The following is a 24343-nucleotide window of genomic DNA, read 5'->3' on the forward strand; positions in this document are numbered from 1 at the left end:
AGTTTCCTGGGCTTGGAAAGTTTTCAGTTTGTTTTTCCAGCAAAGTGCTCCTTCAGTGGTTGTATTTACATGCACCCCTTGTTCTTGTGTCTATCTAGTTATTCATCCATTCTCCATATAATTTATTGTTCCTCTCATTTTATTTTCTCATGGCATTTCAATTCTCTGCTCTTCTCTGTAGCCCTTAATCTCTTTTTCCTTGTTTTGTATGCTCATCCTTTTAAAATTTCCTATTCTGCAGATGTGCACATTACAGATGATTAAGTTATTTTATTTGGAAACATCTGTTACTGAAGCATTTCTTTCTTGTCAAAGTATCCTACAAATCCAGGGTATGACAAGGAGCTTTGTCAGATTATTGGTAAATAAGAAGAGAATTGTATCTATTAAAGAACCAGCAATGGTGTTCAATTGCATTGTATTCTCAATGTGCACATGAATTTTAAGCAGCAGAAAATCTTACATCAAGGCTATACATCTTTTTGAACTACTGCCTGTAAAACTGCATTTTATTACAAAATCTTCCAATGAAAAAAAATCTTGTTTATTTCACATCTTCAGCTGCTCTTAGGGACATTCCTAAATCTTCTGTGATAAGCAAATCATTAATACATTTCCATGTATTAACTTCCTACTATGGTAAAAAAGAATTATTGAAATATATTACTTGCAATTTTTTTTTTTTTTTTTTGCTGTTGTTGGCAGTAGAAAATCATTAAAAATATTCAATTTTGTAGCTCCACCCAAAATGTAAGATTTTGTATTTGGCCTGTTTTCTTGCAGAGTGCTTATGAATTGCATGAGTTTTGATCTTTCCCTCATTAAGTGTGGCTGACAGCCTGGCAAAAACATGTAAAAGAGTTTTACCATAGAGGACATGCAGCAAATCAGCAGGGTGCTTTCTCTGCAAGTTCAGTCAAGAACTTCCCTCTGTTTGCAGCACAAAGTTTGAAATAATTATAAATAATTCTTTTAAAACTTTGCCTATACTTTGCAGATTTAGAACAGAAAGTCATTGGATTCCTACTCATTCAGCAATAACAGTTTAAAGGCCTCTTTTCATATAATTTCCTGAAAAACAGGATCTGCTGCTAGGCAACAAAAATGAAAACATACCTGGTCCTATTCAGTCAAATTCTGATTACAGTCTCCTAGTTGCTAATAGATAGCATGGCAAAAATGGGAAAACTGCTGCTTTACTCAGAGACTCTCACTGCAGCCCTCAGTCCTGTATGGGCTGAAGTCATTAAGGGATAGCACATAATTTATTCTGTACACCCACAGCAGCCACTTGTGAGAGATGCCTGTAATTTCTCTTTCTCTGTTAAATATAGAGTGGAAAGAAGTGGTGCTGCACAGGTTACACCCTGTGAGCCCAACACATTAATTGGCTCACTGGGGCAGAGATTGCAAAGCCATCCACCTCTTCCTGCAGTCTGCTTGCCCACCTGCTCTGGACAAAAGTAGTGGCTGAGTGGCTGATTCTTGAATGGTAGGAGAGTAAAGTGAAACCAGCAGGGCCACTTCTGGTCCTTTTTCAAAAGATTGCAAATCATTCTTTGGTTTTTGTGTTGCAGAATTTCATCTATCTCTAAAAAAAACCCCTCCCATTTGCTTTAAAAATTGTGTTCTTCTGTCTTCATGTCTGCTGGTCCTCCTCTTGCATTGCTTTTCTGCCAGCACATAAGATTCAAGTGTCTATGTGATGAATTTGACTAAAGTGATCCATTAACAAAATTGCTAATTTTGACTTGCTGCAGTTTTCTGACACCTGTTGTAAAATAAAACAGGAAGAGGGGGAGGCAGGATGTTGCAGGGACAGTAGAAAAGCAACCTCCAGTAGAAAGAGTGCATTGCTTTTTTCAGCAACACAGATTTCTGCTGACCCAAAATGAATTCATCTGGCCTACATCTAAGCAACAACATCCTGGAAAAGTACGTGTTATGTACAGAAAGGAAGAAAGATCACTTCTTGAGCTGTGGAATGCTTAATCTATATCAATTAAGGAATTGATATTTCAGATAGCTGAAGGGAAATGCTGGAAAAGGTTTCTGAGTAAATGTGTGCACCTTCCGTTATGTACATCACAATTATTAGGTTTATCAAACAAGCTGGATGTTGAACCTAGGAAATTTTAGGGAGTTTCATCATGAGGAAAAGCCATTGAACCTCACAAAGTGGATATGTATTAGGAGGTGCCAACTGAGGGGATGCTGTGCTTTTGGGCCGTTCATATAAGGTAATAAAGGTCTGAAATAAATTTTATTTTATGGCTTTTTGGGAAATTTAACATTGATATAATTTGGCTTGAGGGAGAGCTCTGAGAATGAAATAATGAAGTCACATTGGGCTTTCAAGAATGAGTTCTCTCAGTGAGTGACTGAGAAAATAGTCTTAAGATATACTGATTTCTCATCTCAAGCCTATGTTTTAGTTAGCACAGGAATTTTGCCGGGAAATGCTCAAGTTATCTAAAAAGCTTCCATTTTTATCCAGTTGTAGTTGCTAAGAAATCTTGAACTAATAAAGAGAATAAGAAAACTTGAATCAACTAGCTTATTATGAAGAAATCTTAAAAAGTCTTGCACATACAATTTTTCAAAGCCAGTGGTGAAGCCCTTGCCTGAATCTGCTTAGCTGGTGCATGGGAGACAATCACATTAACAGCAAAAAAGCTCAAACCTTTATAAAATTGAAAATAAAGCCTTTATATATCCTGGCTGACCATTTAAGAGTCTATGATGATATTTCCTTACTCCCTGACAAAGCTTTCAGGGTTGGCTGCTGGGGACTGAGGGCTTTGGTCCATCAGTGCTTTCAGCCTACATGAAGGGCAGCAATAAAATTTATTTATGTGCTGCATTCTACTTGTTCCATATAAAATTTTATCTATGTTTGTTCTTCCTTAGCTAACAGAGGAGCAAATTGTCATTAGTCTCCTGGCAGGCTGTCAGTAAAATATTATTTCAAGTTCTCTTACTAGAAAACAGATGGTTTTTTGTGTGCATGCTTCTTTCCTGTCTTTTCACCTCTTCATCCATATTGCTTTTGTCTTTTTAAATCACACATTCTACTCGTGGTACTTTAAAGATAAACCTGGTTTTACAGGGTCCTCACTAATCAAACATTTACATTACAATAATAACATAACTGTGGCTTTCTCAAGGCACAGTGGTGTGCTCTGCAATGGCAACAGTAAAAGCTTAAACAGAAAGCTATTTGTGTAAATTTGAAAATTAGTTGCCCTAACTGGTGGTGAAAAATCATTAGTTTAACATTCAGGTAAAGACTATTTTAGCACTCCTACTTGATTTTTTTTCAGAAACTCCTTTAAGATTGCTGAGAATAGACTTTCCATTTGTGATATTTCAGTGTATACTTTAATTTTTGCTATCCTAGATGTAGATAGCTGTCAGTTTGGTGGGTATATGAGGCTGTGTGAGTCAGGGCCACAGTGTGGTTATGTACCAGTGGGCTCTGAGCTCTGGAATGCTGCCAAAGTTCCACAAGCAAAGCCCAGGGGAACAGCCTGAATTGGGCTGGAGTTGTTCCCTCTGATCTCTGAACGGGGAGCAGGAGATCCTCTAAAACACTCAACATGACAAGGGGACTCTTGGAGGGTAGGAAAGCAGAGATTGCTGCAAGTGTGGAGCCTCTCATGTTACCAACAGGGACAAAGCAGCCTCCAGGATGTGCTGGATCTGTAAGAATAGGCTGTCTTGAATTAATCAATCCTGATTTATATGCAAGGGAGCTATGTGTGTCTAGCTCATACCGGTCCTGGCAAATCTTTCATAAAAGGATTTTTCAGAAGAAGTAGACTAGGCCTCTTAAATATTTTAATGGGAAGAAGCACTTGAAAGTAAGTTTTTCATGTATAGCAGGTTCTAAATTTCTCTTATTTTACTTTTATGTTTTCTTCCTTTAGCTTTTGAGAAGCAAGATGGCTTAATCATATTTCAGGTCTGGTGATTTAAATTATCCTCACAATTTTTTTTCCATGACAGAAAGTGGGTGTTACAGACAAATCTTGCAGGGATAATAAGGAATCCTGTTCTAATCAGTAATAGCAAAGGAATTGAATAATATTTTCTTCTGGAGAAGAATATATAAAAGCTAATGTAATGTCACTCATATTGGTGAACTGGGCTGCCATGGCAGTCATTGCACAGTGAAGCTCTGCTCCCACCTGTTCTCACAGGAATCTCTCCTGTCATATTCATGAGTGACTGAAGATGAGCCCTGAGATGATATTATTTGCAAATGCAAGGGGATTATTTAAGAAAATCAAATGAAATGCCATGCTTGAGGAATTTTCTGAGGGGCTCCAAAATGCTGAATGACTGGTTAAGTGGTAGGTGGAATTAAACAGCAATACACACGAGGTGATTCATGCTAGAAAAAAGTCACCTTAATTATGCCAGCTCAGAAATGGAGTGTGGTGGCGCTGAGCTGAGGAAATTGTGCAGCCATTGTAAATAGCTCTCATAAAACAGTTCAGTGCTCAAAGTGACCAGAAATCCCAGTGGATGGGAGGAGCTGTGGGCAGAGGGGGTAAGACCAGAAGAGAAAGCAGCATTGTGCTGTTATGCAGTCATGGTTTATCCCCTTCCTGAGCACTCCATGTGTGTTCAGTTCCCATTCCTCATGATTAACTTAAATGGGGAAAACAGGGAGGATTACAAGTATGGATTAGCTTTCCTACACGGGGCAGCTAGACATGCTAGGAAAAGAACAAATACCTGAGAGAATATGAATGCATTTTTATAAATATATGATTATACAGCCATAAGAAGCAGCAGAAGGTTAATAAATTGATTTTTTAAATGAAATAGAAATACATCAAGGGCTTTCTGAGATAAGGCTGTTTCTGCAGCTCCAGAAATCCCAACCATGGCCATTACTGGAAGCTGTGACTGTATTAGAGTAGTAATTACTGCAGAGCAGTTCTGCTTTTCTGTGCTGCTCTTGAAGGCACAGTGCTGAACTAGCTGGTCTTATGTGCCATTTCCCAGCTTAATTTGCAACTTCTTTCCCTAATTATTTCATCACTAGTTTATACCCTGTATTGAGAGCAACAGGAAATTGCTAGTGAAAGTAATCACAGACTCAGAGAAACATTGGGCTGAAAAAAATTATAAATCTATCATCAACTGGGTTGTATACAGTCATTCTAAACTTTGCAATCAGATTCCATGAAAATTAGAGTGTTAAGGCACAGATGGCAGCAGATGACACAAGCCAATATTTCAACAATTTCTCAAAAAACCTTCTTGATTAACTGACAAATCAAGTCAAATTAGGGTAAGCCATTAATTAAGATGACTCTTTTATATTCACTAGGCATTGTGAATTTATTTTTTTTTTACTTAGTAATAACAACTTTCTGGCCAGAAATTTTGGTCTGTAGCTCCTTAAAAAAGAAATTCATTGCTGGCATTCAGTATTAAGAAAAAATAATGAGTTGATGGTGTTTCTAAATTTATAAACAGATTAAAAATACCATCAGACTTCATGTAAAAACACCTTTTTTTTCCTTTTTCTGATTTTGTTTCTTAGGACATTGTTTCTAAGATATAATGCTCTTGAGAAGAATATTTATTAATATGTTTGCAGAAAACATTTAGAAGTGCTTATAAATTTAAATTCTATGGAGAAATACTCCAGTCTTTCTATTTTAATACTACAGTCTGAAGACTTATTTTCAGGGAATGGAAAATTAGTTGGTTATTTTATTCCAAAAAAATCTGTGTTAAAAGATATTAAAATCATCAATAGCTTAGTTCAGAAAGCATTTAAATCTATTAAGTTAGTGAATAGGTTTTTTTCCAAAAACAAAGCCATAGTAATTCAGTGGTGCTGTGTTATCTCAAGAACTTTTCAAGGAAAACCAGCCAAATTGCCATCTCTCTGCAGTGGATACTGCTTTTCTGATCAGCACAACACACGCTCAAAGCTGTCGTTCTGTCCTGATATACACTTGTAAGGAACTCATCATAGAATAAGTGTTTGTGATTATTTTTTTAATAGGATGGACATGCATTTTGCAGGAAAAGGGGAAACAGAGTCCAAGAAAGTGAAATTGGAATGGGGTGTCTGGTTCTCCCTAGCACAGCCAGTGAGCATTGCAGCAGGTCTGGCATATGTTGAGGGGAATTGCCAAGTTTCTGTCTGTCCCTCTCATATTAATAGATACTACTTCTAAATGATCAAAAAAAGTGCAACTAATTTCAGTGAGAGTCAGATTTGATCCTATTTCTCAGCTTTGTCTGATGAGGAGAGCCAAGCTGCTTAGGAAATGTATGGCTCCCTCTTCTTCAATCAAAGAGAGAAAAAATGAAAAGGGTGCCAAACTAAAATTTTGCATAAATCAAAATTATTTTGATGCATTTCTATATTTGTTCTGCTGGAAGTCTGGAATAAATCCCTGGTAAGGAATTATCTTACTCCTTCAGCACTAAGATCAGGGAAATCTGGTTATAGACAGTAGAGACCAGCACATGGGCATGGAGCTTTTGTCCTTTTCATGTGTAGCACAGAAATTGAGTTGTCCACCAATTTGCACAAATACAAGTTCACAGAATCTGGTTTCTGAGTCATCTGTGGCGTTTTGTTGGCCCCTCCTTTACTGTACCTGCAAAAATCCTTTGTGTAAGTATGTATTAGTTTTACTAATGGCTCCCTGGCTGTTTCAGAAAGGTGCCTCATTTATCCTTGCTTCACTCCTCTGCAGCAAGGCAGCATTTCGTAAGTTCAGTCTTGACGAAGGAGCCTAGCAAGCCCTCAGCTACAACATTATTCTTCATTAATGTTATAAGAACAGTAATTCATTTCTCAATGTGCTTTTTTTGAAGACCTGATAACATTAAAAACATCTACCCAGTTCATGTCACTGATGAGCAGTTACTTATATTAAAAGCACTTACTCTGTATCTAGCACATTTTGCATTTATGTCTATTAAAATGCATGAAACATCTATCATAACATTTTAAGCACTCTGTAGCTTATTACTGGAACCACATAACTGCTTCCTTATTATCTCTTCTTGACAATAACTTTAATGAATTATATTCAGGTAGCTGTTGAAATTTCCATCCAAGCACATTACTTTTTTGGATGACATGTCAAGAGGTTAACTTATGCTCCCTTCCAGCTGATTTCTAGGCCTCAATCCATCAGACAAGTCACTTCAAAGGAGATGTTGCTCTGTTGAGCTGAGACATCGAGATGAAGTTGGCTTTGTGAGATGCAGTCCCCTTTGGGAAGTCTGCAAGGAATTCTTCAGCAGTTACTTGTCTAGGCAGTCTTGAAGCAACAAGACACAAGATGAAGACCAAGACATGGAATGAGAAAAATCAATTAAAGGAAAAAGGGAGCTGTGGTTCATGTAGCTTATATTAATTCTTTGGTATTATTTCTCATTCATTTTACATTCTATGAGATTTTCCTCCAGGGAGTGAAGTTCATGTATGTAGAAATAAAATATCATTAGTTAACAGTTCCTCTCTGACTCTTCACATTAAGGCATTTCTCAGTAGTAGTAAAATCTGTCTGGAAAAGAAAGCTCAAATAGGTAAGTCAACAATTCCATCTTTCACTTACATGCCATGAACTGTTTATATATGACTTGTGGAGATTGGATCAGAAGTGAAAAATAGCAACCATGCTCGCTGCCATTGAAGGAGTTACAGTTTTACCAAAATTTAAGAACCACTGTTGAATATTGGAGAAAATTGCCTGCTGAACTTTTGTTGTGGTTGCTGGTATACTTTGAACTGTCTCTGCAGTTTTTGCTGTGTAACATTTCAGCAGCTTGAAAACAAGTGTGCTGTCTCCTGGGAGTCAAGGACCACAACGTTTGCTCTGGAGGGAAGAAGCTTTCTGGCATCTCCAGCTAGCAGGAGACAGCTGCCACCACCACTGACATGATACAAGGCCTTAGGAACCCAGCTGAGGAGCTAATTGGCTGTGAATAAGAGCAGCACTGCCCCTGAAAGTCAGCAACACGGATTCTTGATTCCCTAAAATTGCCATAAATCAAGATACAAGACACGCCTTAAGAAAGTGCAAGTAGGCACTTCTGTCAAGAAGCTTACTTGTTTTGTTACATAAAAAATTGTCACTTGCTGATGCTGAGCACGGCCCGAAAGAGATGATAAATGGCACAAGAGCACTGGAGAGATTCTCTCAATGTTAGAAACAATTCCATGTACTAAAGCTATGCTTTTCTACTCAGGCATGCAAGAGTATACCCATCAAATTCAGTGGAGGCTGATCATAGAGTAGGGATCAACCTTTGTATTCATCCATTTGTGATTTCTGAAAACAATCTGAAATGTCTATTTTAGTCCTCCTTCCTTGACTCATGTCTGCCTAGAAGTATCCAAGAATAAGCAGTGTCAAGAAATTGTTCTTTTTGATCCATAATGATTATAAAAATGTTTTAAAACAGTTAAACAATCAATAATAATAAACCTTTAAACATTATTATCATTATTCTTAATTAGGCAAAATGTTATAATTCAGCATTTAAATTACAAAAAAAAAAAAAAAGGATATGAGTGTGAGATTTAGTTGTAACTATTTTATAACCACTGTTTTTGGGATGAAGACACCTGTGAATTAAGAGGAGCCTATTCTTAAAATAAAGTCACAGTCCAAATTCTCTTCCTTTCTATGCCAGTTAGTTTCCAATCTGCTTATTCTTAAGAACATTGTGCAAGATATAATGGTAAAGGAAAATATCTAAATGGGGTTTTTTTCTGTTATGTTAATTTAGCTAAACATAAAGATAATTTTTTCTATAAAAAGGTAAATTATGGATAAGCATACTTAAGTTGTGCTTTCTTATATTTTAAAATGTAATGAGTTTTGACAGCCATGGTTTTGATATAAATGGGCACAGTCAATATCAATGTCAGAAAGGCTAATGTGGCAAAGCTGTTGCTTCTTTTTTTTTTTCCTGCTGTCACTTGTAATCTAGCCAATATACAACAAATATTCCAATTCTCTCAGTGAAAAAAAAATGAAATAATCAAAGGTGTGCCTACTTTTTCTACAAAGATTGCTGTAAGTTAGGTTATTTTTACTTCACTGGTGTAAGTGGAAAGAAGTAGCACAGGTTCTTCAGGCTCCTAAGGGTTCTTGGAGATCTGCTTGATGCATCTGTTGCCTGGAGTACATTTGGCTCTCAGTCTTATTTTTTTTATCAGCTGAATGACATGGATTAAGGTCCACATTATAAAAGTTATTCAGATAGCCATCTTACTGTGAAATCCTTCTTCCAATCTTCCAGATCTCTTGGGCTCAGAGGAGGCAGGAAAATTCCCCTGGAAGCTCAGGGCACCTTATTTGAGCAGTAACTTGTAGAGATGCTGTCTAAGGAAATGGAGATTGTCAGGCGTAGCACAGTCCATTATTTTGAAAACTTAGTGGAATGTTCTTCCTGCTCCTAGAAATCCATGACAAGAAGTATGTCTTTCTGTCTCTGTGCTTTTTAAGGTTTGGGTCTTTTGGTTTGGTAGTCAAGACCAGAATAATGAGTCTGCTGAAGTAAAAATCAACCCTTCTCAGGAAAGGAGAAACTTAACTTCAATTTGCATTAGCATTGCTGTTTTCCCCTACTTTAAGCCACATCTCACAAATCAGTAGTATTGATAAAACTCTGAATTTATACAGAAATAATGAATATTAGAGATTCTGCCTGCCATTAAAGTAACATCTGAATAATGAATATTTGCTTTTTTAAAAATTGAATTTTTAATATTGCTTTAAATTGGGGTTCAATGTAAGTTTTAGTACTATTTTACATAGGAGTTCCTAAGTTCCCACATAATTTTTCATTATTTCTGATCCTATTCTTTTTATAGAGGGGAGAAAAATTAATAATAACTCTAGATGAATTAGTCACTCTTTTCTCCAGCAGTTTTGCAAAGTTTTTTTTTTTTAATAAGACCTAAAAAGAATTTTCCATTGAAACCAGCTTTCATAATTAGAAAGCTCAGTGTAATTCAAAAATCCTGCATGGGAGAATTCCAGACTTTTTAAGGGATTAAAATTTCGCATTTTCTTTTTCATGCAATATGCAAGCTTATGGTGGATGATATTTTTAAAAAAATCAGTTATTAAATGGGATAGAAGGCTTGTGAAATTGCTGCTTTCCTAATGTACAGCAGTAGCTTAGGTAGAATGGAATCAAAGGTATTGAAAGTGTTTTAAGTTTGACAAAATGCTCAAACATATTCAGCTTAAAGTCTGTGGAATTTTTCATTACTGCAGCCATGTCAAGTTAATGTGAAAAAAAATTAAGAATTACTAAAGCCACACAAGTAGTTTGTGGAATTGAATCTGCTGAATTCCAACTCACATTGGTAAGTCTCGAGTGCATTTTAAAAAATCTAGCCTGATTCAAGGCAGGATATGACCTTATAGTGGGATTTTAAAGCTGCAAAGTCTTTGGAAGTGCACATTTCTTTACCTGCAGTAAATACAGAGTACATAACCTTGCACTCCAGTTTTCTTTAAATTAGCACAGGACTGCCAGGTATTGAAAGTTCACGCTCACCTCACCTACAGCAAAGTCAATTGCCAGGTTCACCGTGATTTCTGAAAATGTCTCAGAGCATTCAGCAGTGAGCTGACAAAGCAGCAACCATATTTTTTCATGCTCATTGACTTTGCTTTAGTTCAGGGCCTTGGGGTAGATTCATACCAGGTTTAATACCTTTCGCACATTTTCTGATAGTCACGATCCTCAGAGAGCAGAATGAAAGAGGAACTGCACTCTTATTAAAAATACAGGGATCTAGCTGACTTCTGGGTTTAGCTGCTTTTAAAGGATACTTTTCTTTTGTTAATTCCAAGAAAAAGGAAAATTACACGTCTTAGATCTGTTTATGTTTCACTTGCTTAGATAGATGAGTTACAAAACTAAATTAAAATGCAACAAATATTAAGCCACAAATGTTTTAAGTTGTACTGAGAGAAGTCTCTTAGATGGGTCATAATGCCAGATCACTTTTATCCTCTCATGCGCTCTGAGTCCACAGAGAGTTGTAATTGCAACTTCAACCTCTTTTTTTTACACTTCAAATTATTATAGACCCAAGTATTGACCACCAAGGCACACTTTTGAGAGACTATGTCTCTCTTCTACATAACCTTTGATCTAGCAGGAAATTCTAGAGGCCGGGACTTGCAACTCTAAAGTTTACTGCTTTCTGATGTTTTTCTTTCTTTCTCCATCTTGCTGAAATTGAGTGCTGGTTCTATTTGTGGAGAACAGACTTTCACGAGACAGTGGCTCATCAGCAGCACCTTTCTTGGCAGAATCCTTAGATTTAATTTAGTCCAATAGCTCTGCCTGTGTTCTGCCTTCCCACCTGGATCCACTGGCTCTGTTTAGACATCAGCTGTGTCACAGTGAATATCTCACAGCTTAAAAGAAGATAAATGGATGAGTATGTGTGATATTTCACCCTCAATTAAACCATTTCCAAAAGAAAGACAAAGCTGGGAGGAGGAAAATGCACGGCAACTCAGACCGTGGTCAGGGAAGCAAATTTAGAGAAAAGAACCAGACAAATGAAAACTCTGTGCCCTCAGAGCTGGGTATGGTGCTTGATTCCTGGATTGGTCATTTTTATATCCTTCCGTGGATTTTTCACTGTGTAAGCTGTTTCTCCTTGCTAGTGAACTAGGTCAACATTAAATGCAATCTGTTTGTAGTTTGACCATGTAGGGGAAGCCAGTAGGATTTTCAAAAGGATCTTGTTTAGCTTTCTACATTTCTATATGAGAAATATAGATATGCCTAGATGGAAATATTTAATACTATATTCCTGTTATTCTAAGGAATATGAGCAAATCTGTTGTACAGCTGCAGTGAAGGCTGATGGATGATATTAGCAGCTCCAATCTCTTTCATTTTAATTTCTGAAATGTCAAATTTTGTTAAAAAAAAAGGGATAAAAATATCCTTAACTGCCAATACATTACCCAAATTGCCAAAAGCAATTTTGCCTATAATAAAACTATTGTGGGCTGAAGCATTTGGATCAAGCTATGCAAGATGGATATGTTTTTCTTGATACAATTCAGTGAATGTGCTATTCTTGTGGAATTTTCCATATGAGTCTGCTGGCGAGAAAACGCACTGGACACAATTTCTTTGATTTGCAATTAGATTTTTTTTCAAGTTTACGTATCAATTAGCTATAAATGATAACCTGATAGACATTTCTGATGTTTAACAGGCAATGTAGCTTTTCTGTTGGCAAGAAACACATTTAGCCAAGGGAATTTTGGGATGACACCAGCACAGTCATCAAAACACAGTTGATTCAGTGTATTAATTGACTTTTTGAGCTCAGCTGTGCTAACGAGTGTTTTGGAAGACCAGCAAAGTTTCTGCAGCCAGCCATAGGAAGGACAGTGAAGGTTAGGATGCCTCACCCTGCATGTCTTGTGTTTCTGCTCTTGCTCTGGAGGAATCTCTCCTGAACCTTTTGTGCTGCAGCCTGGTAATGCAGATGCCTCGTGAGGTTTGCTCAGTGACTGTGAGTCTGGCTGAGGGCTGGGACACAAGCCTGGATTGGAGGCATGCTAAATTTCCTCTGGAAGCAGGATAACTGAGACGGCCCAGAGCCCTCTTGTTGTGCACCACGTCTGAGAGCCACACAGCTGTCTATACATAGCAAGCTGAATCCTAAAATATTTATTATTTTAGCTGAAATCTTGACAACCCTGACCTCAAGTAACTTTATTAACTGAGTAGGTCCCAGGTTTTGGTCTTCTTGTCCAAATGTCTTTTTGTCCAAATGTCTTTTTGTCTTGTTACTGACAGCTGTAGTATGCACTGTTTTCTATCAGCAAACCAGGCTGGAACCACTGATCTTTCTTTTGCTGACTAATAAATAAATAGTAGTGATTTGCCTGGATTTCACTGCTTAGTAAAGCATTCACTGAACCACCCAGTCTCCCTTGATAGTCTCTGTTTATAATGCCTCTTTCTACATTTCATATCTATTTTGATGGCAGAATTGAATGCTCCAAGCATTTCGCCATATGCCTTACTAGTAGTGGTGGATTGCGTTATGAGAAACAAATTCAGACAACTCATTTTGAACATGTTTTGGTACAATGCAAGAGCTAGTATCTTCTTTCAAAATCATTAATTCAGTTCAAGTAGTTGGTTAAAAAGTAAAGTACCACAGGATAGATATCTCTAAGAGGAAAAGTTGTGCATATTAAAGTTAATTGATTGACTTGTTGGAATTCAGCAAATCTTCAGCACTTGAGTTAGGCTGAATAAGCTCCTCACAAGGTAGTAAAGGGAATAGGAATTTCCTGAGAAAATTTAGACTATTCAGTGTGCTGTAAATGAGATTATTTTTTTTTTCCTTTGGGAAATTCATACTTTTTTTCTTTAACTTTGGAAGGGCTGTTAAGTTCCTGCTGAGGTGCTGACAACAAAGTAAGCTCTGCTTTGGATGCCAAAGTAAATATATACCTGGGAATATTTAGGGTTTTATGTCTCTTACCTCATAATGAATTGCACCACTAAGATTTGTACCTGTATTGACTGACTGTACAGTCTGCATTTTGCTTTGAAAAAAGGTGTTTGTACAAGCAATTATCCGCTTTCAAATGGATGTGGAAATTTTACTGGCATGACGGACTCTGAGCGAACCATGATAGCCATAAAAGTGACAGTGCATCTTTTATTTGGTACACTCCATTTTCTCTAAGGATGCATAAAATCTGGTGGTTCTTTAAGCCTTTAAAAATAGGAAAAGAGCTGAACATAGAAGTTGATAATAAATGTCATACTTAAGCAAGAGGAATAATGGATTTTTTTTTCCAGTTTGCATCTTGTCTCAGAAAGAGAAGGTTTATGAATAAGGTTTTACTATTTGAGAGAATCAGTAACTCAGAAAGTGAGCCAGTGCTGGCTGGGTGTGTGAAGCAAAATAACCATGTCCTGTCTAGAAAGAGACAGATGAGTTCCAGGGGAAGGACAGTATGGGAAATAGGAGTGGAGAGAGATAAGTTTGGAAAAATAGTAGCAGTCCATGTAAAATAAAATTTTACATAAATGTACACACACTTTTTTATTGGGGCTCTTGCTTTTCTTCTTGTGGGAGATACAGAACAATTTTTTTTTTAAATCCCAGAATGCCCCTTGACAAAAAAAAAAAAAAAAGGAAGTATGCCAATTCTTATTTAAATACACTCATTTAAGAGCACTTTCTGCAGGTGTGATTTAAGTGAAGTGGAGTCAGATCAGTGTAAAGTCAGAAAAAGACTGGAGAACCAATGATATTGTAGATAAAAATTTATAGTAGATTCACCATAAATGTAACCAGGGCAGAAAAAGACTCTGTATGATCTCAATATGATGTTTAAATTAATTTTAGTTCAATACATTTGAAAGTCAGTGAGGAAAGTACTAATATGAACTATGCTTCAGGTTGACCAATGACATTTAACAGAGTATGTTAAGAGTTAAGAACTTCTGCAGTTCTGGTAGTCCTGTGGTATCAATGGATTCCTACATGGTTTTATGTTTAAGCATTTAGACAATTTTCTCCTGAATACTCTGCTCACAATCATATTTGCTGCTTTTCTGTGTGAAAAGACACATGGAAAAGCCTGTCCTTGGCCAGGAAGCATCCCATCACAGGGATGTTGAGCATCCATCCTTTCCTTTCTCCCTCTTCAGCTTCCATGGAAAACTGCCCTACTTAGCAGAGAAGCAGCATGATGGGACAGGTAGATGCACAATCCCTGGGCACTGGCCTGGCTATTTTGTAGTTTCTTGTACCCTCTGTGACAAATGAAAATCCCTTTTGCTCTGTTGGAGATCAGCCCCAGGAAGGAAAGGTCTCTTTTCCATGCAAGTGGGTCGTTTGTCCAAGGCCTGGACTCTTTTCAGTGCACTGCTCCCATGGTGTGTCACACCAAGGTTTGTCCTTTTCAGAGCCCTTTCACCAGGGGTCCCCTTTATCCTCTCTTGGATTGTGTGCAGTGGGAACAGGTAGCTTTCACCGAGTTCTGACCTGATTTTCTTACTCTGAGTGCTCTTGCAAGGGAAATAGACTGATGTAAAGCACTCATTTAATTTTACAACAGGAAGAGTTTACAAGTCCCCAGCCATTAAAATAGAATAGATAGATTTGCCTGTAAATGTGAGCAGCCCAAGCTGGATTTGATAATAGCATACACTGAGGCACCTTTGCACGAAAGAGGCACTACAGAGGGTTGTTAATGTGAGAGCAAATTAAAATTGCATATGCTTTTAGGTCTTTTAGAGATATGAAGCAAGATAATGGAGACTAAGTGGTTCAACTACTTTAAAAATTAAAAAAAAAAAAAGTTTGGACTAACAAATAAGTAGGAATATGTTTACAATCTTATTAAATGGTGTGCACCTAGGCAGGCTTAATGACTCTCACTAAGATTTTTCTCATGTTATTTCAGCTTTTTTAAAAAAAATCCATCTGTTTTCTCCAAATCTAGGTAGAATTGCTTCCACTGAAGTGCCTAAAATAAATTGCTTAAGGTTTTAGTCACTGCATCTATACCAGCACATTTAAAGATAATATTATTCACTTAAGCTTTATGCAAAACTGGTCTTTCTCTTGTCAAAGAAAGTAAACACTTAAGGAACAGAATGAATCATGTAGTTGACCCAAATCATCTGCTTCTGCTGGGCTTGGGCACCTTTGCTAGCTTGGTGTCAACACAGACACAGAGAAACAGTGTTATGAGACTCTCACTGCCTTTGCTTTGCATTTTTGTTCCTGGAGATCCCTTGGCATGCCCAAAATAGCAAAGGTTGCATATAAAAGCAGGGCAATAAACCAGCAGCAATTTAAAAATTGCTGACAGAAGATGGAAAATGTCTGTGATGAAAACTGTCCGATATGCTGAACAGCTACATCAAGATCTTAGTGTCCTTTTCCTTCTGTGTAGTTCTGAAGTCAGAAAGGCTTTGATTTTAGGCTTTGATTTTATTAACAGAACTCACCCATCACAGTTAGCCTGTGCTGGATGGAACAGAATCCCAAGAGAAAAGTGGGAGAGTTTCAGAGCTAGTTGCTTGTCCCTTTCAGAGCAAGCCTGACACATGGGATAGAATCACCTGGAAGGCACAGTGGAGGTAATAGTGTGACTCAGGGTAACCCCAATGTTTCTGGTCAAAAGTTATTTTATAATGTGTCTCTCATACAGAATCACAGGATGGGTCCTGCTGGAAAGAACCACAGTGGGGTATGTGATCCAACCTCCCAGCTGAGGCAGTTTCATCCCGGAGCATCCCATGGCTCAGGAGTGTGTCCAGATATTCTTGAATATCCCCATAGAGGGGGGATATCCACAGCCTACCTGAGTGACCTGTTCCAGTGCTCTGTCACCTGCACAGTAAGGAACTTCTTCCTGATGTTCAGGTGGAACTGCCTGAGCCTCAGTTCCTGCCTGTTGTCCCTTGTCCCACTGCCCAGCACCACTGAGCACCTGGTCCATCCTCTGGCCCCTCCCTGTAGATACTCATGGACACTGATGAGGTTCCCTCTCAGTCATCTCTTCTCAAGGCTGAACAGCCCCAGTCCTTCATCCTTTCCTCATCAGAGAGATGCTCCCGTCCCTTGACCATCTTTGTAGCCCTCCTCTGGACCAGCTGCAAGAGCTCTGTTTCTCTTTTGGACAGAGGAGTCCAGAATTTAATTGACAACTTTTATTTATCAGCAGCATTTATTCTGCCAAAGGAACTGTAAAACAGGCTAGAGAGGTCTCTGTTTTACAAGAATGCAATTTGTTTATAGCAGATTAGCTTTGCTTTTTGGACAGTCACCACATGAGTTTTGATCTATTAATGCAGCACTTGGTCTATCATCTATTCATATCAATGACAGTACAAAGTCAGGGTTTTTCTTTCTCTCTTAGTCAACAGTGCAAGGCACAACATCCATAATACTTTTCTTATGAGAAATCTTTTCCTGAGCATTAAAGGTATCCTTTTTCCTAGGTTTGTGAATACTTCGGTTGTCACAAGTACATTGTGGTATATACAGAATTTGCATAAGTGTTTGCTGTACTGCTGGGAAATAGCAGATTTCACAAAAAAAAAAAAAACCAAAACCATATCCATTACATGAAAAAGGAAAGCATGGTTTGAAGATCTGCTAACAGCAGAAGGTACTGGATCTGAATAATAGCAAGTCATCTAGATCAGGTATTAGGTGATGTTCTGATAAGTCCTAATAAAAAAGATAAACAAACATGTTGACATAGATTAAAAAAATATATAATACGTGCACACACACCACTTTTTATTTTCCACCAAATTATTTTTAATAAAGGAGCATTTAAAAAATCCATTCTTGTAAATGCATACTTGAAGTTCTTTTGGCTCACTAATCCTATTTCTTAAAGGCCCGTATGAGACTGAAAAGTGAATAATTAAATCCATGTTGACTGTGCCTATTTATGAAAACCTGGTGCATACACAATGTGGTTACATAGCTAAATAGACATTAGAAGTGTTTTAATTTTATAGTTCTGTAGTATAGAGTACTTAGTAGCTCTATGTTTTGCTTATACTTGGTAATTTTCTTGTTTGCTGTGACTTTTGGTGAGTTTTAACATTTGCCCAGCCAGTCTCTCTGTTTTCTCTCTTTCTCTGTGAGGTTCACATGTAAACTGCTTTAAAGATTGCATAATGACTGTTTGGCATGTCCTACAGGCAAAGGCCCAGAAACCCTTTTTGCTGGCTATAACCTCAATGATAATGAGTGGCACACAGTGCGCGTGGTGCGGCGAGGAAAAGGTTTAAAGTTAATGGTGGATGACCAGCAGGCTGTGACAGGTACTGTGGCACTGAGATTCCATGATTCCATCTTGCTGGGGGGGAGGAACACAAAGCAAAACAAAAAAAAAAAAAAAAAAACCAAAAAATTATACAGAAGTTAAATTACTCTATCTGAGAGAAACATGTTTGTTTTTTTTTTTTTTCCTTTTTCCTGGGTAAGATTCAAAATTCATGTTATGCATCTTAGAATGCTGCTACAAGAAGTGTGTTATTACACTTGCTATTAATGTTGCTCTAAGGCTGCTATTGAAATTAATGAAAACCTTCGTGCTGACTTAAATGAATGTTTTTATACAGTGATTGGAGAGAAGTGATTTAATACATCACTAATGAGAAGGCAAGCAAAATGCTTTTGGCAACACATTGTTAGGGCTAAACTCTAAGCCACTGCTGGAAGAAAGAATTTAATAAACATTTGAAGGATATTCTACTGTGATTTGAATCTTGCATCAGCTGTCCTCAATAATTATATATTAGGCAGCATGTTTTTCTCAAATACTTAAATAGCAGTTGGGGTGGGAGAAAAAAAATGGAAGGCATGCTAGCAGATGATAGAAATGTGTTTCTGTATTTATATTATCAGAAATGTGATTAGAGAACACATTTATTTTGCCCTGTACAAGACAATGTTCACATGCATGTTGTCTGACTTCTGGCCCTATTCCTTGCACAGCAGAATGTGCCTAAATTTTTTGTTAGCTATTTAGAATTATCCTTTGGCTTTGTGTAGCATTAAACAACTTTTATCATTGGTTCTAAGCTTTGTTAAAATGGTAACAACTTAAATATTTTGCCTTTTTTTTTTTTTTTAAGAGGAGTGTAACTTCTTTAATAATCCCTTTTCACCTCAACAGAACACTGGGGGTCTTGTCACTGGTAGGAAAATAATTAATATAGTTGCAAGAACATATTTTCTAGAATCATAAATTACCATATATCTTTCAGCACTGTAGTCTGTGTATGTTATGATGCCTAGGGTCATTTTCTCAAGAATACAGATGGCCTTAATAATTTATTTTCTTTTTGATAATATAGGAGGAAGTGTAACAAAAAATATTATAATCTTGCTGCTTCAACTGCTACTCAAGGCAGATTCTAATATAGAGAAAATAGTTTAGATCAAAATCCAGTGCAACATCCAAATGCATCATTCCTGGGTTCCTCATGCCAGATTTCTAATTTACAAATGCTGCAAGTTACATAACCTGGGTCCAGCTTTCTGGTGCAACATTTGTATTCTTTCCACAACCAGTATGCGCATCCAAAAATGGCCAGTTGACTTGAATTCCCTCTCAGTTCTTCAAGCTGGAACTTGTCTGCATTTTCATAGTGCACTAATGTTTAATGTCATTAATCCAAAAGGAGAAACTCATCCCAAAATTTTGGAGGGAAAAAGACATCCTATAATTCCTAAACTCCCTGTAGGAATCTGTGCCGCCAATCTGTTGCCTCCTCCACCAGTGAGGAGGAAAATGCTGTATGAGAAGAAACAGAGGGAACTTTAAATGTGGGCAATCTGTTAGTTCCATGAATGTCACTTTTCCTCCAAAGTAAATCTTTGTTGCTGTGTAAGTGGTGAGAAATTTTGTTTCGTTTTATTTTTAGGGGGTGGGGTTATTTTGGGTTTTTTTCAACACCGAGTGTTTTAAAAGCCTTTACAAGTTTAAATTTCAAATGTGTCTAATAGAATTTAATGTGTAGCAGCTTTGAATTTCCTGAAAGATAGGGAAAAGGTTGCCTTATGGGATTAAAGTGTGCTTGTTCTAAACTGCTTCGAACTTTTCTTCAGATGTTCCCACAATCAGAAATTTGGTTAAAATACAACCCATTAATTTTTCATGTGAAAAGTTATTATCGTTTTATGAGGAGAATAAGGAAGTAAACTGACTTCCTGCTAAAAATCCCAGCTTTCTCCTTCCAACTGTTGTTTTCCTTTTTGATTCCATTTCCTCTGCCCTATATGAAGGAATCCCCATCAGATCCAGAAAACTTAAGCTGCAGGAAAATCTATTAAATAATTCAGCCTGACTTTCTAATTTTACAGATTTTAAAATACCACTGGTTTATTTGTGAGTTGTGCTTGGTCCTCTTTGACAAATGCATGATGTGTGCATGGAAACATAATATAATTCAGTCATAAGTAGTTTTCTTTGGAAGCCATGCAAGTGGTTTTGAAGAAGTTACTCATCACAGAAGAGTTGAAATATTTCCAGCCCTAAAAAGCCTTGTTGTCTAAGATTGTATAGAAAATAAAAATGATTGGAAATTCACTAAATTTGGGTAACAGAATAGCCTATGGTTATGAACAGAAATTCAATTGCCCCTTTGTATGATGTTTTTCCACAAATCTGATGAACTTAAAGAAAAAAGAAAACAACCAAAACCAGACCAAAAAAAAAAAAAACCACACCAACAAATCCCCAAACACTCAACCTTGTAAGTACAAACTACATTCTTTTTTACTTCATTGCTGCATTTACAAAGCCTGTGGAGCATTATGTGAAATCTCAAGTCCTGTTTGCATGTTTGTAGAACTGAAATGTTGGGATGTGAGCCCAGATTCTGGAACTTTTTTATTACTATGCTCAAGAAAGAAATGCATTTAATGTAGTAGGGATATTGTGCTAGAGGCCAAAGCTTGGTGGATTTTTGCCATGACATTATTGGAATGCCATCTGAAGGGATACAAGACTGGAATATATAATGTTCCTCTCTGAAACCTGATCCTCATCTCTTTGGCTGTGATCCAACATACAGCTCTTGTCCCAGCAAAAATTACACATTTGCCATTTTTCAAGACAGATCCCTGACTCATTACTGCATGGAAGAACCCACTTTTCCTTAATACATTCAGTGAAAATTGTATCTTCAGAACTGATGTTTAGAAACAAGAACATCAAGGCTGCCCCTGGGGTTTAAGGTGCTCAGCCCTGTGAGTGCAGGTGGTGTTCAATGACAAGTTCTCTTACAGAACTCATCCCAAAGCTAAGTAAGCTACTTGTAAATATTTATCATAAATTATTAGAGCAATTTTTGTGCCTGAATGGCATTAAAATTACAGAGCTATTTTCCCTATAACTTCACTGATTTCTGTACTTGTATCTCAGTACTGTGGCTTAACCTGCTCGTGAATTCATCTCCCCGGGCATATCTCAGATATTGACATTTCTCTTTCCCTTGTCTTTTCCCTGTCACACACATGTCCACAGACACTTGCTTATGACACCTACAGAGGTACAGCTGTGCCAGCCTCCTCCAGGCTTTGTGCACCACTTCTGACATGTCCAGCCTGGGGCAGTGCTCACACTCACTCTTGGAATAAAATATTTGGGGATGGACAGAGGGAACTTGGCTTGTCAACAGCTTTGCCACTGTGAGAATTTGTATTAGAGCAGTTTCATGCCAGTATTTATTCCAGCCTGACTAGTCTGCTCTTCACTTTCTTTGTATTCCACAAGAGACATGAAACAGCTAAGGAACTAGGGAATTTGCAAAATGGTTTGCAAAAGGTACATTAAGTGGTGAAATTCATTAGTAATAAGAAGCTGGTTTTCCACACAATGTGACCGTGAATCAGCCCTGTGAAAATAGTGCCCTACTTCTTTAAAATAAGCATGGAAAAAAAATTGATGTTCTGTCAGAAAAAGGAGCTCTTCAGTGAACACAGTTTTGATGTGCTGTGTAATGTATTTAATAACTAGCTTAACAACTTACCTGACCTGTATGCAGTGTACTCTGGCAGTGCTGATCCTTTCCTCCAGATTAGCTTTGTAGTCAGCAGATTTCAGCCTCCTTGCTCTGCAGTGGTCCAGGCATGGCAGAGAGAACTCAAAGGCAGCTGTGGGGTTTGTTTTGGCCACCTTTCCAACGTAAGCAACTCCCTTGTTGTTTCCAGGATTACAGAACACTGGCATGTGCCCTTCCTGCAGGCTTTCTGCTCTGCCCATGCCTCGGGCTCTGCCCCTTCTCCCATGGTTTATCCCCATGGTACAAAGCCAGTTGCTTTCAAGCAGCTCTCCACCCTTGCCACACAGGGCTTTTTGCAGCAGGACTGGCATTAATGTACCCAAGACAGCTGAAACAGGAACCCTTCCTACTGCTAGTCTAGTCATGCACATTGGAGCAAAACACACGGAATAAAATCCCTCAAGCTGTTCTGTTTCTCTTTCATGAGACTCTGATACTGTTGGTTTAGCTCTGAGATTGGCCTTTGTGTTCCTCGTGTTAAGTAATTGCACCTTTCTTATACTAAAACTCCACATCTGGTTAGGTGTAACTAAAGTGAGGGATTTTGTTGGCAGTTTAATGTACTCTGGTAAACTGTTTCAGTTTAGAAATTTTTCTGTTGGCCTTATCCAAATGTACTGAATGCTTTGGAAAGGATTCTGGATTTACCAGTAATTAGGATCAATTTGGGAGAATTCCCTTTGGAGACAACAATTGGCCTTGCACATTCTGAAAAGAGTGAAAATGATGCAGATGCTTAATCACATGATGTGCTCTTTGACCTCCCCTTTCAGAGACTAACACGTGTTTTCTTGTTGCTGTTTAAAGGTCAAATGGCTGGCGATCACACACGGCTGGAGTTCCACAACATAGAAACAGGAATAATAACAGAACGGCGCTACCTGTCTTCTGTGCCTTCTAATTTTATTGGGCATCTGCAGAGTCTCACATTTAATGGCATGGCATACATTGACTTATGTAAAAATGGAGACATCGATTATTGTGAGCTAAATGCAAGATTCGGGTTCAGGAACATCATAGCAGACCCTGTAACCTTTAAAACAAAAGCAAGTTATGTTGCACTGGCCACGCTACAAGCGTACACATCTATGCACCTTTTTTTCCAGTTCAAAACCACCTCCCTGGATGGATTGATACTTTTTAACAGTGGCGATGGAAATGATTTCATTGTGGTTGAATTAGTGAAAGGGTATGTATGGATTAGCGTAACAGCAAAACCAGTCCATTCAAAATGTGTGTGCAGGAGGAAAACACGGGAAATTTTAGGATGCAAATTTTTTTTTTTTTTTTTTTTTCTGACTGGATAGATGTGATGGATAAATGTTTCTTCCTGTTGAACTTCATGTGCTTTATTGTGACTCTTTCTTTCAGATGAAGCTAGATGGCTGAAATGTATGAAAGTAAATAATAGGTATAACTTCTCTGGTGCTTACCACAAAGAAGTGCTAGTTTGTAGCCTCCCTCTTGTTCTCTCTCTCTACGTATGTATGCATGTCTTGGTACGTGGAGTGCTCGTTGCTTTCCAGAAACTTGGGACTGCACCTCAACTCATCCAAAAGAGTGGCAATTTCTTGGGATCACAGTTGCTTCCCCATCTGGCATTCATTGTTGTCCTCTGGTTTAGCCAGCGCTGCTGAGGAGCACAAGCAAATAGAAAATATTAGACATATTAATTATTGTCCCCTTGCTATGTAAAGAAAAAGGAAACTTTTCCAATTTTTTCTTTTTTCCCAGGTATTTACACTATGTGTTTGACTTGGGAAACGGTGCCAACCTCATCAAGGGAAGTTCTAATAAACCTCTGAATGACAACCAGTGGCATAATGTCATGATATCAAGGGATACCAACAACCTACACACTGTAAAGATTGACACTAAAATCACAACACAGAGCACAGCAGGAGCCAGAAATCTAGATCTAAAAAGTAAGTACAGTGATTCTTGTATTATCTACAATGAGGGCCATTACAGAATAATAAACAGAATAAATCACAGTACTGTATAATTGCGTAATTTTGTATTAAACCTTTTATTTTATAATAATCAGTATGATCACAATAGATTATATCATCTTAATCTGACAATGCCAGTTTAGAAGTGCTTCTGCACAGGTAGGTACAACTTTAAACGTGTGAAGATCCCATGGGAATTTAAAAAAACCCAAAAAAGATAAGAAGTTATAATAACACAAAGCGGCCCATATAAGCCAAAATATAGTTGATGGACTAAAGGAGGCTTACAATGTCTATGTAAAAATTTGACTTTTACATGAACATAGGTTACAAAAGTAGCATAACTTACTCATCTAAATGAGTATGTAATGTGTAATGCATCATAATTTCAATGGCAGGTGGGGTAAAACTTTGTTACTGGCACTAAACCTACATGTTATAAATCCAGCTAGATTCTTAAGATCTATTTGTTATAAACATATTTATATTTTAAAATAAGTGATAGTAATGAGTTCTATGGATGGGTTTCTGAAAAACTAATTTGCATCTGAGGAAAATATCTTTCTAAAGGGATGTATAAGTATAATTTTAAAATAATGACTACCTAATCAGACATAAGAATATATGTCCTGGTCCTGGGGGAAAGTAGTGTGTATTTTACCATTCTTTAAAAAGGCTCTTGGCAGGGAAACTGAAATTTCATAACAGTCAAAGAAATATGATATTTCAAAAGCCAGGATGTTCAAAGTAGATATTAATATTCCATCAAGAGC

The 24343-nt window shown here is 37.5% G+C and overlaps 1 protein-coding gene across 8 annotated transcripts in view; it reads left to right on the plus strand.

Moving 5' to 3' along the window:
- The window catches only part of NRXN1 (neurexin 1), a 676210-nt gene that overhangs the window by 293133 nt on the left and 358734 nt on the right, over positions 1–24343 (plus strand). For all 8 annotated transcript variants that reach the window (XM_058802359.1, XM_058802360.1, XM_058802364.1 and 5 more), the window contains 3 exons: positions 17746–17868; positions 22426–22807; positions 23353–23543. In XM_058802359.1, coding sequence (XP_058658342.1) covers positions 17746–17868; positions 22426–22807; positions 23353–23543 — 696 coding nt within the window. The remainder of the gene's footprint in view (positions 1–17745; positions 17869–22425; positions 22808–23352; positions 23544–24343) is intronic.

The sequence above is a fragment of the Ammospiza caudacuta genome, chromosome 3 (genome assembly GCF_027887145.1).
Source record: "Ammospiza caudacuta isolate bAmmCau1 chromosome 3, bAmmCau1.pri, whole genome shotgun sequence".
Classification (NCBI taxonomy): domain Eukaryota; kingdom Metazoa; phylum Chordata; class Aves; order Passeriformes; family Passerellidae; genus Ammospiza; species Ammospiza caudacuta.